At 29.6% G+C, this 14,053-nt stretch overlaps 2 protein-coding genes across 6 annotated transcripts in view; both read right to left on the bottom strand.

Moving 5' to 3' along the window:
* Window positions 1–4,005: 4,005 nt before the first annotated feature.
* CSN5 (COP9 signalosome subunit 5) lies at window positions 4,006–7,847 on the bottom strand. Its single transcript, XM_088231477.1, has 7 exons — window positions 7,679–7,847; window positions 7,252–7,408; window positions 7,060–7,163; window positions 6,749–6,879; window positions 4,720–4,914; window positions 4,356–4,623; window positions 4,006–4,274 (listed from the first exon to the last, which is right to left on the bottom strand). Exons 2-7 carry the CDS (start codon window positions 7,401–7,403, stop codon window positions 4,087–4,089), a joined length of 1,038 nt encoding a protein of 345 aa, XP_088087603.1. The 5' UTR covers window positions 7,404–7,408; window positions 7,679–7,847; the 3' UTR covers window positions 4,006–4,086.
* Window positions 7,848–10,035: 2,188 nt separating this feature from the next.
* The window catches only part of Pax (paxillin), a 99,442-nt gene continuing 95,424 nt past the window's right edge, over window positions 10,036–14,053 (bottom strand). For 3 of the 5 annotated variants that reach the window (XM_088231473.1, XM_088231471.1, XM_088231470.1), the window contains one exon: window positions 12,318–13,297. In XM_088231473.1, the coding sequence (XP_088087599.1) occupies window positions 13,031–13,297 (267 nt within the window). In that variant the 3' untranslated portion in view covers window positions 12,318–13,030. Of the gene's footprint in view, window positions 13,298–14,053 lie in introns of all 5 variants that reach the window. The other 2 variants (XM_088231474.1, XM_088231472.1) reach the window with 2 other exon arrangements.

Here is a 14,053-nt window from a genome sequence, read left to right as displayed (position 1 = left end):
ATTTTGACTTGTCTATTTGTAGCATTCATGGAGGGTAAAAAATATTTTTTCAATGGGTAACTCACAAATGCTGATTTCGAAGTTACCCAACTGTAGTAATTACTCCGCGATATTATGTTAGAAAATTTGTCATTTTCTTAACTTGCACATTTTAGGTGTTTTAGTGCATTCAAACCAGACTGATACAATAATTTCAAAACATTCTTACTTGGTAAAAAAAAAATATTTTTTTAAAAAAACAACATAAAGTTGCACACTTCCTATTTTCATTATCACTAAGCCCAATCGACCTTTCCTATGTAATGAAATGTATGCTAGAAGTATCTTTTAAGCAATATTTTTACAGGATTTATTTTTTTAAATTCTTCGTTATTAGATTTTCATATATTTATGAAAATCTCAAATCTTTTCATATATTTATGAAAATCTCACTTTGACAATGAAAGAATTTTCAAGATATGTAAAATAATTTATTTTGGGAAAGTCAATAATTACTGCAACGCTTAATTACTTATCTGTGGTTCCTTCTTAAACAAAAACTGTAAATATCAATCTACGTGTTTGACAATTTTTAATTTTTTTTTATTTCGAACAAAATCAAAATGTTAATTATTCACTGACTGGTTTTGTACTTAAAAATGGTAGTTCGTAAATATTTATGCCATGTTTGTTATAACTTTTTTTTTCTTCTCAAGGCTTCAAATATGCATTTTTTAGATTTTATTATATATTTATACAAATGTATATAATATGTATGTATATATACACATTTTGAAATGTGCACTGTGTATTAAATATGTTTTATAAATTGTGATTAGACTGATTATTTAAAAAAAGTTCTTATAATTTGAGATTCATGAGATATAATACTATGTATATGTTGCAAGTGGGTTGACATTTTAGGTGAATTACATATTGCTAAGCCAAATTACTAAACGACTCGGTTTTTTTTTATTACTTAATTTTATTTAGTACTTCACAAAAATATATTACAAAATTGAATTTACAATGTATTCCTCACTGGGAAAATGGCAAATGAAAATGACCTGTTTTTGCATTTTTCCTGACCAAATGATCAGGGATAATATGTTGGTGAATACAAATTGCGTCCGATTGTTCTTTTTAGTTATTTTATTTACCATTTGAGACATGTTGTTGTCATTGAGTAAAAATTGTATCTTGTAGTAAAACTGTTTGACAAAAATTAACAAATATCGTGATAAAATGTAAAAGGCAACGATGGTTTCAGGCAAAAAATGGAAATACACAAATACTAGTGGGAGAAAAAATATGACTATGAATATAACCAACGAGTATTACCTTATTATTAAGAAGAAAATACCTGAAGATCCAATAGTGCATGTAATACCTACGGAACAATAGTTTAATGTGTTAGTTATTTTACAATGTTTGTATTTATTTTGTTATGTGAAGCTATTTTAGAATAGGTTGGATTAAGTTAAGTAAAAAAACTATTTTTTTTAGTACTAAACATAGCCCAACCTATCCTAACCCCTAATAATAATAATGTTTGGATAATTTATATAGCGCCATTTTTGTGAAAATCACCTCACCTAACCTAACTTCACGTAACAAAATAAATAAAATAATTATTTTTGTTTTATTAAAATTAGCACAAAATACAACAAACCTAACCTAACCATATTACTTATTAATACTGATAAAACATGTTTCCTTTTTTTAAAAGTAAATAATATTATTATATTGGTCACCTTAACACTCTAAAATCTTCACCAATGTACAAAGCGGCTAAATGTCGCGTTGACAATACGTATAATTGCTGATCAGCCGTTTTACAATATGGATCTGTTTCTTAATTGGACTAGGCAATATGAAATCCGTCCAAAAAGATAATCCGCCTGCGACATATACATATATTATTGTAAATACATTTATATACAATTATATCACTACCTGTTTTCATGGACATTTTGAGAAAACTTAATGTTTAAGCAGTTAATCCGCATTTTTTTCAGATTTTAATGTTTCGTTATTGTTCAAGTGTTTTATCTATAAATATCATAATATATGGATTTTTTGACTAAAAGATAAAAAAAGTGTATTTTTAAGATACACACCATTTGTACAGACCAATTGCCACAACCTTCAAGTTTACTTACATAGCAACAGTCCCTATGCATACTATCGAATCTGCATTTTGCAAGGTTTACGGGAGTGCAAAAACAAAGTTTAATATGTTCTTAAAGAAGCTATCAGATACTGTAGAATTGCCAAACATATATCTATCGTATTTCAATTAACACATGTTTGGCAATTCTACAGTATCTGATAGCTTCTTAAAAAATATATCAAGGTTTCTTTCTGCTCTCCTGTAAACCTCGCAAAATGCAGATTCGATAGTATACGCGGAGACTGTTTATAGGATGATAAATTTAATTCCATTGCATGCCTTCTGTGTACATATAAACATAAAAATAATTGAAATTCATACATTCGATCAGCCTTTCAGATATTGACGGTGTCGATTTTAATTGAACCTATTTAAATTTTAGAATAGTTTATATTTCTTTAGAAAGATTGTTACACGAGAATAACATTGAATTTTTTTTAAAAAGATTACTGCAACTGATCTGTATCAGCTTATAAATGGTAATATAAAAATATTCTTTTTATTTTCAGTGCTTATAAGAACAGACATAATAAGTGTTGTTGTTACATATTGCAAGATTTTAAAAATGTTAAAGAAAAGCTTACAATTTAATTTTGTAATATTTTATTTTTTAACCTTCAAAATATGTACTTATATGTAGTTAAGGATTTCGATCCTGACATTTTTATTTAATAAATCATCCATAAAAATGACTAACTAATCAGATACTTATTTCATATTTAGCACTTTATTTGACCGCAGCATCCTGTCATTAGATTAAAAAATTACTTTCATCCTTTGTACCGTACATTCACGGAGACTGGACCGCTGTGCCCGTGCAGACCACAAGCCCACTGTGTCATATCGCATGATTGGCCTATTTTACACCACCTCAAAAATCTACACTGCATGATAAAATACGATATTTCTTATTGTTTTACATTTTTAAATTTATTTAATGCCTGGAAAACGCAATAACCAGTACACCATGAGACTGATTGATCTCCGGTCGATTTCCTTTTGCAGAATTTTTACCAGAGAGTACTCGCTAAATTGAAATAATGATTTTGATAAAATTATCACTAAATTTTTTTTGTCAAGTTTTACTATATTATTTGAATCGGGTTATGGTCCCGTGGCTAGCGTTGCTGACTTACGGTTTAGAGGTACAAGGTTCGAACCCCACTCCTCTACCCCAACTTTATTTCCATTTTCTAACAGTGAGTTATTGACAACTCCTTGAAAATGGTAACCAAAATGGAAATATTTAAATAAATATTAAGAATGCAATTTTTTTTTAATAATGTTTAGGTGTTTTTATTTGTATTTTAATTGAAATCAACTATGGAGTACTCGTTGAAAATGGAAACCAAAATTGAAATATTTAGGTAAATTTAAAAAATGCTAATTTTTTAAAATAATGTTTAGGCGTTTTTATTTATATTTTAATTAAAATCAACAAAGTTTAAAAAAAAAAAAAAAAAAAGTTTATGTAGGTACAAATGAATCTAATAAATATCAATCCAATAAAATTTTACCATGCCCTTCAGATTGTGTGAAATAGGCTCTCATATTCTCAGTCTGATATAACGGGGCTGGTTTGTTTATTTGGAAATCCTTATAATAATGAACAGACTTGTTTGTAATGTTTAGGGCTAATAATAATTGTAATTTAACAAAGTTGTTGTAAATTGCGACCTTATGCTTAAAGCCCTTAATATGCAGTACACTCCACTATACGATGGTAGATGGTTTTGCAACATAAGATTTATGCAAGTTTTTAAACTAATACAGTTAATACAAAAAACATAGAAATCAAATATATTTAGGAAGGAAACACATAGGTACTTCTTTTATTAAGTAGATATACAAAATTGTGAGAATTATTTTATTTATTAATATTAATAAAGTGATACAAATGCAAAAGTTATTAGTCCTCAATATAAAAAAACAAATTATTCCGTCATTGAATTGTCAGGTTTTCCCGAAACACTATTGAACAGTCGGTCTTTAATCATCTGTGCCATCAATCCGTGGATAACCTCAATAGTAGTTTTACATGAATCTTTAGTTGCCTTCATAAGTTTATCTTCTGTTCGTTTTTCATGAGGATCTGCGCCACCCACGATGAATCCCCCGCGACCTACAATAAATTTCATTCATAAATTGGAAGTTTTAGTCTCATAAGAATGCCAATCTGATTAATGAATTAATCGATACTTACCAAGAGCAACTTCTGATTGCTCTAACTTATCTGACAAATCAAATATCTGCCCTGTGGTATAATCAGCATTGGTGAGCAAGCTAGAACTGCTTAAAGTGTTCACCCAATATTTATTCCACAGTGAGTCTAGAAGCCTTCGATCTAACGAAGACTTGAAGTAGGACACTTCTAGAGAATAGTATTGTTTGCAGTGTACTCCAAAATCTTCTATCTTGTTCAAAGGAATAGTTTGATATTCTGAAGGTTCTTCATTAGCTGGTTTATAACCCTGAAATTGTAAAAAAATTATTACTTTTCAAACGAACCTCTTAATTAACACTCAGGTAAATGATTTAATATTTTAATAAGAATACTATTTATGTACCTTGGGGTATGTTCTAAAAGCACCGAGACAGACTTTTCCAGCAGATATGGTCCTCACTGGATCAATTACAATTGCGACGAAAGGTTCCTGGAAATTCTGATTCAACATCTGTGTAGAGACATCTATCCCCGACAACCAACATCCGTAGCCCGGGTGACTGTGATACCATCCAATAGCATTTTCTTGCCTACCCACCTATAAAATAAATTATATTTGACTGTCATTGGCGAAAAGTTATTTTATACAAAGAAATTGAATAACTCTAAAGCCAAAGTAAACTGCCGAGCGTTTTGTACTGATTTTTGAGCCTTTTTTTGGGATGCAAATCTTGGTTGGCCTCTATATAAACTGTACATTTATGTCTATATAAAATTAACGACATAACTAAAATTTTGCAGTTTGTCTTAAAAAAAACTAATAAAACTGCATTTTTTTCAATAAAAACCAGTGTAGGATATACAGGCTATCACAAAAGTAGTAAAACAATGTGGTATTTATACAAATACTGGATAAAATTAACATCATAAATCTTCTTTAGTCTATGGCTTTCATTTTAAAACCAATCTACCCCGCTCACTGTGCTAATTTGTCATATCATCATTCCCTTTCCGCACCTAGTGGTGCATAGGGCACTGCATTGGTACACCAATCGCAGCGTATCTTGATTATTTTTGTTACATGAAGGTAAGGTGATCAGTCTTACGCTTCAGGTACCAGTCTAGGGACTATGAAATATTCCAGTGTAAAAACACCCTTTTAAATAATATTTCATGTCAACCATGTTGGGAATCGAACCTGAGACCTCTTGCACGGTAGGCAAACGCGCTGACCATTACACCACGAGGCCGACTAGTATTATATATTTATATATACACGCCCAATGGGCATTTTTAAGGACATATTTATACATGGAAAATTATTATGAAGGAAAGTAGAAAGACACAATGGTATACCATATAGTAGACTTGGTGGGAGTGGAAGCGGGAGAGAGGTGTTTATAATTGAATTTGATTCAGTGATCGTTTGAAAGAAGACAACATGTTATCAAAGAAATCAAGACTGGTATGTTTGTTGGCAGACCTAAGAATTTTGGACATAGGGGAATGAAAACCATAGTTAGTTCTATGGTTATCAGTATGAAAGAGTAAGTTTTGTCTGAGGTTTCTAGTTGGGATATTTAATTTTATTGAGCTCAGTAGTTCAAGCGCATCAAATAGTGAGTTGAGAATTTTAAATAGGACTAGAAGGTCGGATTTTTTCGACGGTCTTGAAGAGAAAATATATTTAAGCTAGTTTCTAACTCATTATACGTATATTGGTCTCTGGATAAGCCCAACCTCCAGCCTATCTTTCTCAAAAATCGATACAATTATTTCTAAAATCTTTATAAACTTTACTATAAACTGGCATACATAACTGTAGTACATAATTGTTAAATACTTTTTACAAAAAACTCAATTTTTACTTTATTCCGCAAACTGTCACTTTATTTTAGTAAAACTATCGAAATAATGACGACGGTGGCGATTTTATTACTTGAATCTATCTAAATACTAACAAAAATGAACAAACACATTTATCGTTATCTTTCTGAAAAAACACTTTTTTTCTCATAATTAAATAACACTAAATCTTAAAATCGCAATCCATTAAATGCGGTTTTCAGCACTGGTTTGATGACTAATATTAATTTGTTATTTCTAAAAGTAGTACAAAAAATCCGTTTTAGGCCCTCAAGTCACTTTAACAAGTAAAATTCCGCTTGAAGGTTTTGAAGCGCAGATTTCAACTCCGGCACTCAACGGGTACCGAAATTGAGAGCCGAGATCTACGCGCCTAACGGTTAAATGTTATTTATGCTTAATAATGAAATTCATTTCTATGACAACTGCGTTCAGTCTTAAATAAAATTATTATAAAACGACTAACAGCTTTCTGTCTGGTTATTTTTCACATAGTAAAATTAAAAGTAGACATTAAGGACCCTCGGTCTAGCAAGTGAACTTAACTTAAAAAGAGTATTTAATACCTGTTTAGCAGCTTCAATATAAGCCGTCATGTATTCATAAGCCTGAGCTTGTGCATTAACCCGAGTTTCTGTTCCTTCCACGGGTAAAGCGAAGGAATCCATCACTAGCATTGTGTTTGCATCCACTTTTCCTGTTAAATTTATATCAATTGCTTAGTAATAAAATGTTTGTTTAATCTAGAATAGCTTGAAAGTTTTAAAAATTAAAACCAGCAAACATTGCGGTGTTAAAAAAAACGTTTGTGAGCTTTTCTTTATTGAGAATAATAAAATTTGATTAAAGACGTAAGAAAAAAAAGAGGGTAACTAACCGAGTAATAGCCCCATGACTTCCAGAGTGCCACCAGACCTTGCATGCATAACCATCTTTAACAACGCCAAAGCAGAGATTTTTATATCTTTGAAGAAATGAGGACTGAAAAATAAAACAAAAAGACTGAAGTGATAATAACAAAATCATTCAAAAGCAGCTTAAAATCTACTAAATAAACCGTGTTACTCACTCTTTTTCCCATGGTTTAGCAGCAAGAATATCTTGCTGTTGCTTTTTGTCATATCGATATATTTCATCTACGCTGGAAACCACGTCTATATTATTAGCTAGTGCCCATGATTTTTGTGCTACACTTGCCTGTGAATCACTCGTTGATGCCATATTTACTGCAAAACGTAAGTAAACAAGTTTCATTTTTAAATAACCTTAAATATGGAATTTGATAAATGTAATTCTCAACCCCAATTCAATGCGGTTTTCGTATCTGCATTGAGTATTAAAACAGGCGTTCATCTTTTTTATATAAATTTAACGATCTATTGAAGATTTATTGTTACAGCTAACCCGAGTTTACGAAAATGTTTTAGTATTCCAACCTGAACAAAAATATATGTTGGTTTATTCTAAATACATACACATAAATAAATGTTATTTACCTAGAATAAGCGGAGAGTACGGAAATTGTACTTTTATAATTTAACAACTTAAGAATGCACAAAACACAAAAGTTAAGGTGACAATTTTATATTATATGTCAGATCGTCGAGAATTAAGATTTTCCAAGCTCTTTTTCTATATCATAAACTAATCATCTATGATCGTATCACAATCTATGCTTTTGCTCATAGACTCATAATAGATGAAAATACGAGAGACTAGAAAAACTACAAAGCGTGTTTATCATCACGGCGCGTTATTTTAGCTTAGCCAATCTGTGTTTTAACCTAAGAGTAAGGTTAAAACTAATCTGTTTAGAAACATCGCGAAGAATGTTATGGAAGAGAGAACTGCGAACAATACACGGCACGACAGAAAACCTCATTAGGCTCATTATGCACAGCATTACCAATTTAACCGATTTTGGGAAGAATCTACCGAATTCGAGAGTAATTTTACCGATTTTTAAATATATCTACAACAGAGAAATATCAGTTTTTTTATATATTTTTTAAGTAATAAGGGTTTATGACATTACAGAAAAAAATGCTTCTAGCATAAAAAATATTTTTGAATGTTGAATTTTGAATTCCCGCAAATACGGTCATGGCATTGGCAACGCCCTTAATACGTCACAATTCATGTTAATTTTGAACTTTGTCCCTGTCAATTATTTTATAGAACATCGTCGCGAATCTTGACGCCGCAATTGTCATGTCGCATGTCGCGTTTTTCTAGTAACATTTTTTCATGGTATCTTTTTTAAAGTTATGTTTATAAACATTTCTCCACAATATCCATATTGATTTTGAAAATACAATTAATTATTCTACATCAATTTTGTGTATTTTTATCGCTATTCGTAGTATGTGATATTTCCCTATTGGTTATTTTTATGACATCAGCAGCCACCCTTTCCCCTCCCCGCTCGTGATATGCGGAACCGTTCGTAAGAAAACAGTTTTTAGAGCAACGTGGCAAAATCTAAGAGTTTTTGGCAGTCCAGCTCGTTACAATCAAAATTCAATTAATTTTTCTGATACCTACTGTTTCAGTTGTTAACGAATCTACCGATTTAGTTTTCTGAATCTACCGATTTTAGCTTGATGGAGGTTGGCAAAGTTGATTCGGCGGCCGTGAAGATTTAGTTGGGTAAAACCAAAACCAAAACGCACGCAAAATGAGGAAATCATACGATTTTGCCATTTTAAAACGATGTTTTTCAAAAATCGCGCTATAATAAAAAATCAAAATCATAACTTAGATAAAAACAGTATTTTTTATAGGTATTTATATTTTAAAATAAACTTAAAAGTTTAATATAACTAAAATATAATTACTTTTAGACAGTCAGATTACCCCATTTTAAATCTAGATTAAACTTAGGTATCTGGGATCTCAATAAAGACTAAGTATTGAACTAAAATTTGTTGCAATAATTTGAAGATAATAAATTAAACATGAAAGTGGCCGCGGCCAAATGAATAATTTGTTCGAATTTGTAAAATAATTCAAAAACGTAATTTCATGTCATATTCAAATAACTATTAACAATGTCATTTTATTTGTGCACAAAAACGATTAAATTGCATAATTATCTAGTAGGTACCTACCGAAACTCACTACACTTAAATAAACCAAATTAGGACAAGTAATGCCTTTTGAAATTTGGTGTGATAAACCCTCATTTTTAATTTAGTTTTATGTTTGGTAAAAAAAAAACAACACAATAGGGATAAACAAACCATCACGCCATTTCCAGTAGAAGTAGGCAGAAAATAGAATGCCCCTGTGTTACTACGTTTTTGCATACAGCCCTCCCTCTACATTCATCCATCTTCTCGTTCACGCACGCCGATTATTCGGACATGTCCATCTTCAAGTATTTTTTGGTTTTGGTCATGCCATGATATCTTTCTTTGTCTCCCTCGTTTTCCGCATCCAACATTCGCATCGTAAATCTTTTTAGTCATTTTTTCACTGTCTCTTCACTCTACATGTCCAAACCAACGCAGCATTTCTTTCTTGATTTTGTCAATAATGTTTGTATCAGTCCTTACACTAATGCACAGATCTCGAAATTTGTTGTTTTGTGTAAAATAAAACAATTTCACAATTACAATATATTACAACAGAGAAAAAGAACATTTTATAAAAGGGAAAATAGAAATCTAGGTATTTACAGGGCTTATGACCTGTCGTTGACTGGTTTAAGTTCCACAATATTTTATATTTAACTTTTTATGATAATCATACAATATGTTTCATTTGTGTAGTTGCTGTACAACTTTCAAGAAAGGACAAAGGCTGAGTTAGGGGATTCTGATATGAGATTAGTGTAAATAATAAACAAAAAAAAAGTTTCTTAATTAACATGTTTATTTAACAGTTAAAATTTGTATATAAATTTAATAGCACATACACGTACAAACAACTTTACTTAATATAATAGATTAGATAATTATTAATAAGTAAAAGCAATGTACCCTCATAGGTTTGGCACATTATGTTATTGATAATACAACACAAAATAATTACATCATAAATCTAGATTTACTGTCAGCTTCATTATTGCTTTAAATGTGCAGTAAAGAAATGGTGAATTAAGCAGCTGAAAAGAAAAGAAATAGGAAATATTATATTTCCATTTCAACTTTTATAATTAGGCATAAAAAAATGTTCTAGCAAATAAAAATATACGAAAAATGTATCAATTAAACCTCTACAAAATACATTAAACATATTTGTTGTTATATAGACAATACATTATAATTATGATTCATGGTAAAAGTTTAGTACCGTGGAAGCACTGTAAATATATGTTTTACAATGATTTATTGTTAGCATTTTTAATGTTTTTTTTATTAATGAATTTTGAAACTTGATTTCTTAAAATCTTTATAGTATTTCATATGATAATAATTAATTTAATAAATTTCATAAAGGCACTTGAACCAAACAAATATTTTATAAAGTTTTCAGCTAAGGAACATTACAAATTGTAAATAGATTTTAAATACGCTGCAAGATGTAAATGAAATATTTAGGCCAATTTTTTAAACTATGGGTAGTGTATTTATTTTTCAGGATTATATTGAGAGTGCCATGATTATCAACAACAAAAAAATCATATGAAGATACATACACATATGGACTATGAAAAAATATTAATTAATCAGGTAGTACTAGAGGTATTTAAATGGTGAAAAAAATATGGCATATGACTTATTTTAATATAAGTTAAATTGATTTTAAAAATCGACTACACCTGACTGCATACATTATTTTCTCATAGCACAGTTAATAATTTTTTGTTTTAGTTTTGTTATTTGTTATGTACGGGAAGCATTATTTTAATCTAATTCATTGCATAAAAACTAAAAATAAATATCTAATTTTAATGTAAAAAAATAAGCAATAAGTATGAATTACATATAATTTGAGTGGTCAAATTGTTGTTAAATATTTTTCTATGGTTCTTATTTTATTTCTTCTTCAAAATGTCCATATCTATAAGCAGTTTTGTTATTCATTTAACTTGTATGTATATGCAATGTATATGGCCAGGTCATACCATAAATTATTGTTAAAAGGTGAACAAATTTATAATTTACAACCATGAAAATAATGAAACTTTTTAATTACATGTTGTAGATATTAAAATTAAAAGTGATAATTGAAAACATGAATTGAAACATGATAATTGAAAGTATGACTTCATTTTCATTCTAAAAAAAAATTTCTATCTTAAAAATATGTATTTTAAGCTGAAATGTGTACAATAGAATACTTTGTTCATAGTTTTCTCGAACGGCTGGAAATGTTTCTTAAATCGCTCTTTTTTGCATGACTTCCGTTATATTATATATAGTTTGGGTCTACATTTAAGGTGAGTGCACACGGAAGGAATGCGATAGTGTGTTGTGACGCTGTCCGGTTGAGTTTAGATAAAAATTAGCCGGTTGGTATTTACGAATATATTTTCTTGAATATCGAGGCGCCAATTTTTATCAAAACTCAACCGGCAGCACCAAAGAACACTACCGCATTTCTTCCGTGCGCCTTGAATGCAGAACCCGTATAGACGGGGTTAATGTATATTTAAAAAGTATACTGCTATAAGTATCATAATATATTATATACTGTGATAACCAGTTTCGATACTATAATATAATACACTCTAACTTTCAAATATTTTTTTAGTTAATTAATTTCCACATAACAATGAAATACATATTACATTTGTAATAAAACAACTGTAAGATTAGTGGAGGTAATAATATTTACATTTATATACTTTTCCAAAAAAATATAACCTGATTATGGTTTAAATGATTTTTTTTTATTGTTGTAAAAACCAAAATGTTATTTTTATGACCATCCAGAGAATACCGAATAAATTCTATTGAAATAAATATTTTTCATAGACATTAATTATTACTTACATGAATATTATTTGTCTACATTTAAAAAAAAAATTATATATTTTACAGTACACATTCAATAAAATCCACGTAATATAGGAGGTTCAGACAGTCAAATAATATAATATGCACGTAATATTATTGGATAATATCCATAGTTTTTATTTTACACCTATTGATAACTGGAAGAGGAAAATCTAATCACTGAGTGTTCTTTTTGTCAATACTGGTATCCTTTAAAAGGACAAAATAAACATATTAAAACAGAAACCAAGAGAGATATAATGTATTAATTGAAATCCATTAATTACTTTATACATATGTATACGGATGGATAGCCCAGAGTAGAAGTAGTTTGAGTATTTTGTAAATGTATTTTGATATGCATCACAGTGTTATAAATTTTAATGTCGACTACTGGTATTTTTGTTAGACATTCATAGGATAAATAAAAAAATTGAATGAGGAAATTTAATGTTCTTTATTAATATTGTGTTACTGTAAGCCAATTTTTAAAAAAAAGTTTCAATGTCACTGTGACTTTTTTAAGATTTAGCTTTTTAAAAATCCCCTCTTCAAGTTTAACTGTCACTTAAATTTTAGTTGTTTTACAAATTCTGTTAAAAAAAGTTCATACTTGGTGAGCTAATTTGTGAATAATGACAACATAGATGTGTATTTAAAATGTGCCATTTGTAATTTTTTTGTTTGTATATTTTAGAAAAGTTTCACCTTATAAATAAATTAAACCCATAACATTTGAAAAAAATAGAATTTCATGTAACACCAAAATTTCTTATTACAATTTGCTCGATATGAAATCATAGATTACTTCTACTTAGGCTACCATATTATATCTTCATAACCTTTTACAAGTAACGTGAATCCATTTGTAATTGAATTACAACGTATATACATAGTTAACAATTATCCGAAAAGCTTCTCAAAGCAGCCGTGACAGTAGGGTTTGTCATTTTGTTCCTTGAAAGTGCCCTTGTTAAGTTGTTTGAGGCAGAAGGCACACACAAAGTGCTCGGGGTGGAATTTGCGGAACATGGCGGTGATGCAGCGCCCTGCGATGGGCTTATGGCACCCTGCGCACAAGGAGCCCCGCTTGGCGTGGTAGTGAGTCTCACAATACGGAAGACCTTCGTGATCGAAGAAGGACCCAAGCTGGAATGGCTGCCTGCAATCCTGTTGACAATATAAATTTTATTAACAGCTAGCAAAGTATTTAGTTTAAAAAAACAATGGATATATTAAATCATATGCTCTAAAAATTCTCATCATAAGTTTCTTACAAAAACATTTTATGCCCTTTTCGTATAAACATGATTTATTTAATACTATAGGTTTTTTAAGTATGTATAATATAAAAGATGCGGTTTATAATATGGAATATTAACAATTTGCAAAAAAATCTTTGATTACCTAAGAAATTTTAAAAGTTGATAAAACATGCGATTTACTAAAAATTTCGTTTACTATTATTTGGGTCATTTCAAAACAAACTCGAGCCATTTTAATTTGAATTATATGACGTTGCTATCTTACTGCCAAAATATCAATAATATATATTTTTTTAAATATTTTTTAAGCAACCAGACATTTGGCAGTTCTTCACACTGTCATGACTAGTTGACTAAAAAATGCAATGCTAAAAAAGCTATTAAGCGGTCTGGAAATTATGAAAATAAGATGACAATGTATAACTGTCACAGGGATCAACACAAAACACAAGTAGAGTTATAATTAAATGTGCTAGAAAATGGAAGTTGTAGTAAGCTGGAATCGATCCTCAGATCCCTGGATCTGAAATCCTCAACATCACCAAGAGACCTCTGCACGACTCTCATTAAATACAATATTTTTTACTTTTTACTTTAATGTATTCCAATTTCTCTCAAAAATTTATCCATTAATTTCAGATTCCTAAAATAAATTATTTTA

Source organism: Micrasema longulum, unplaced genomic scaffold (genome assembly GCF_059751315.1).
Source record: "Micrasema longulum isolate JH-2025_06_02 unplaced genomic scaffold, ASM5975131v1 h1tg000887l, whole genome shotgun sequence".
Classification (NCBI taxonomy): domain Eukaryota; kingdom Metazoa; phylum Arthropoda; class Insecta; order Trichoptera; family Brachycentridae; genus Micrasema; species Micrasema longulum.
This window is presented reverse-complemented; position numbering and strand designations above follow the sequence as displayed.

What these genes read in the sequence shown, in the direction of transcription:
- CSN5 (XM_088231477.1), bottom strand. Translation starts at nt 7,403, where the DNA reads ATGGCATCAACGAGTGATTCACAGGCAAGTGTAGCACAAAAATCATGG. An exon ending in GCTAAACCATGGGAAAAAGA is followed by an intron (nt 7,164 to 7,251) that starts GTGAGTAACACG and finishes TTTATTTTTCAG; the next exon opens with TCCTCATTTCTTCAAAGATA. An exon ending in ATATTGAAGCTGCTAAACAG is followed by an intron (nt 4,915 to 6,748) that starts GTATTAAATACT and finishes TTTATTTTATAG; the next exon opens with GTGGGTAGGCAAGAAAATGC.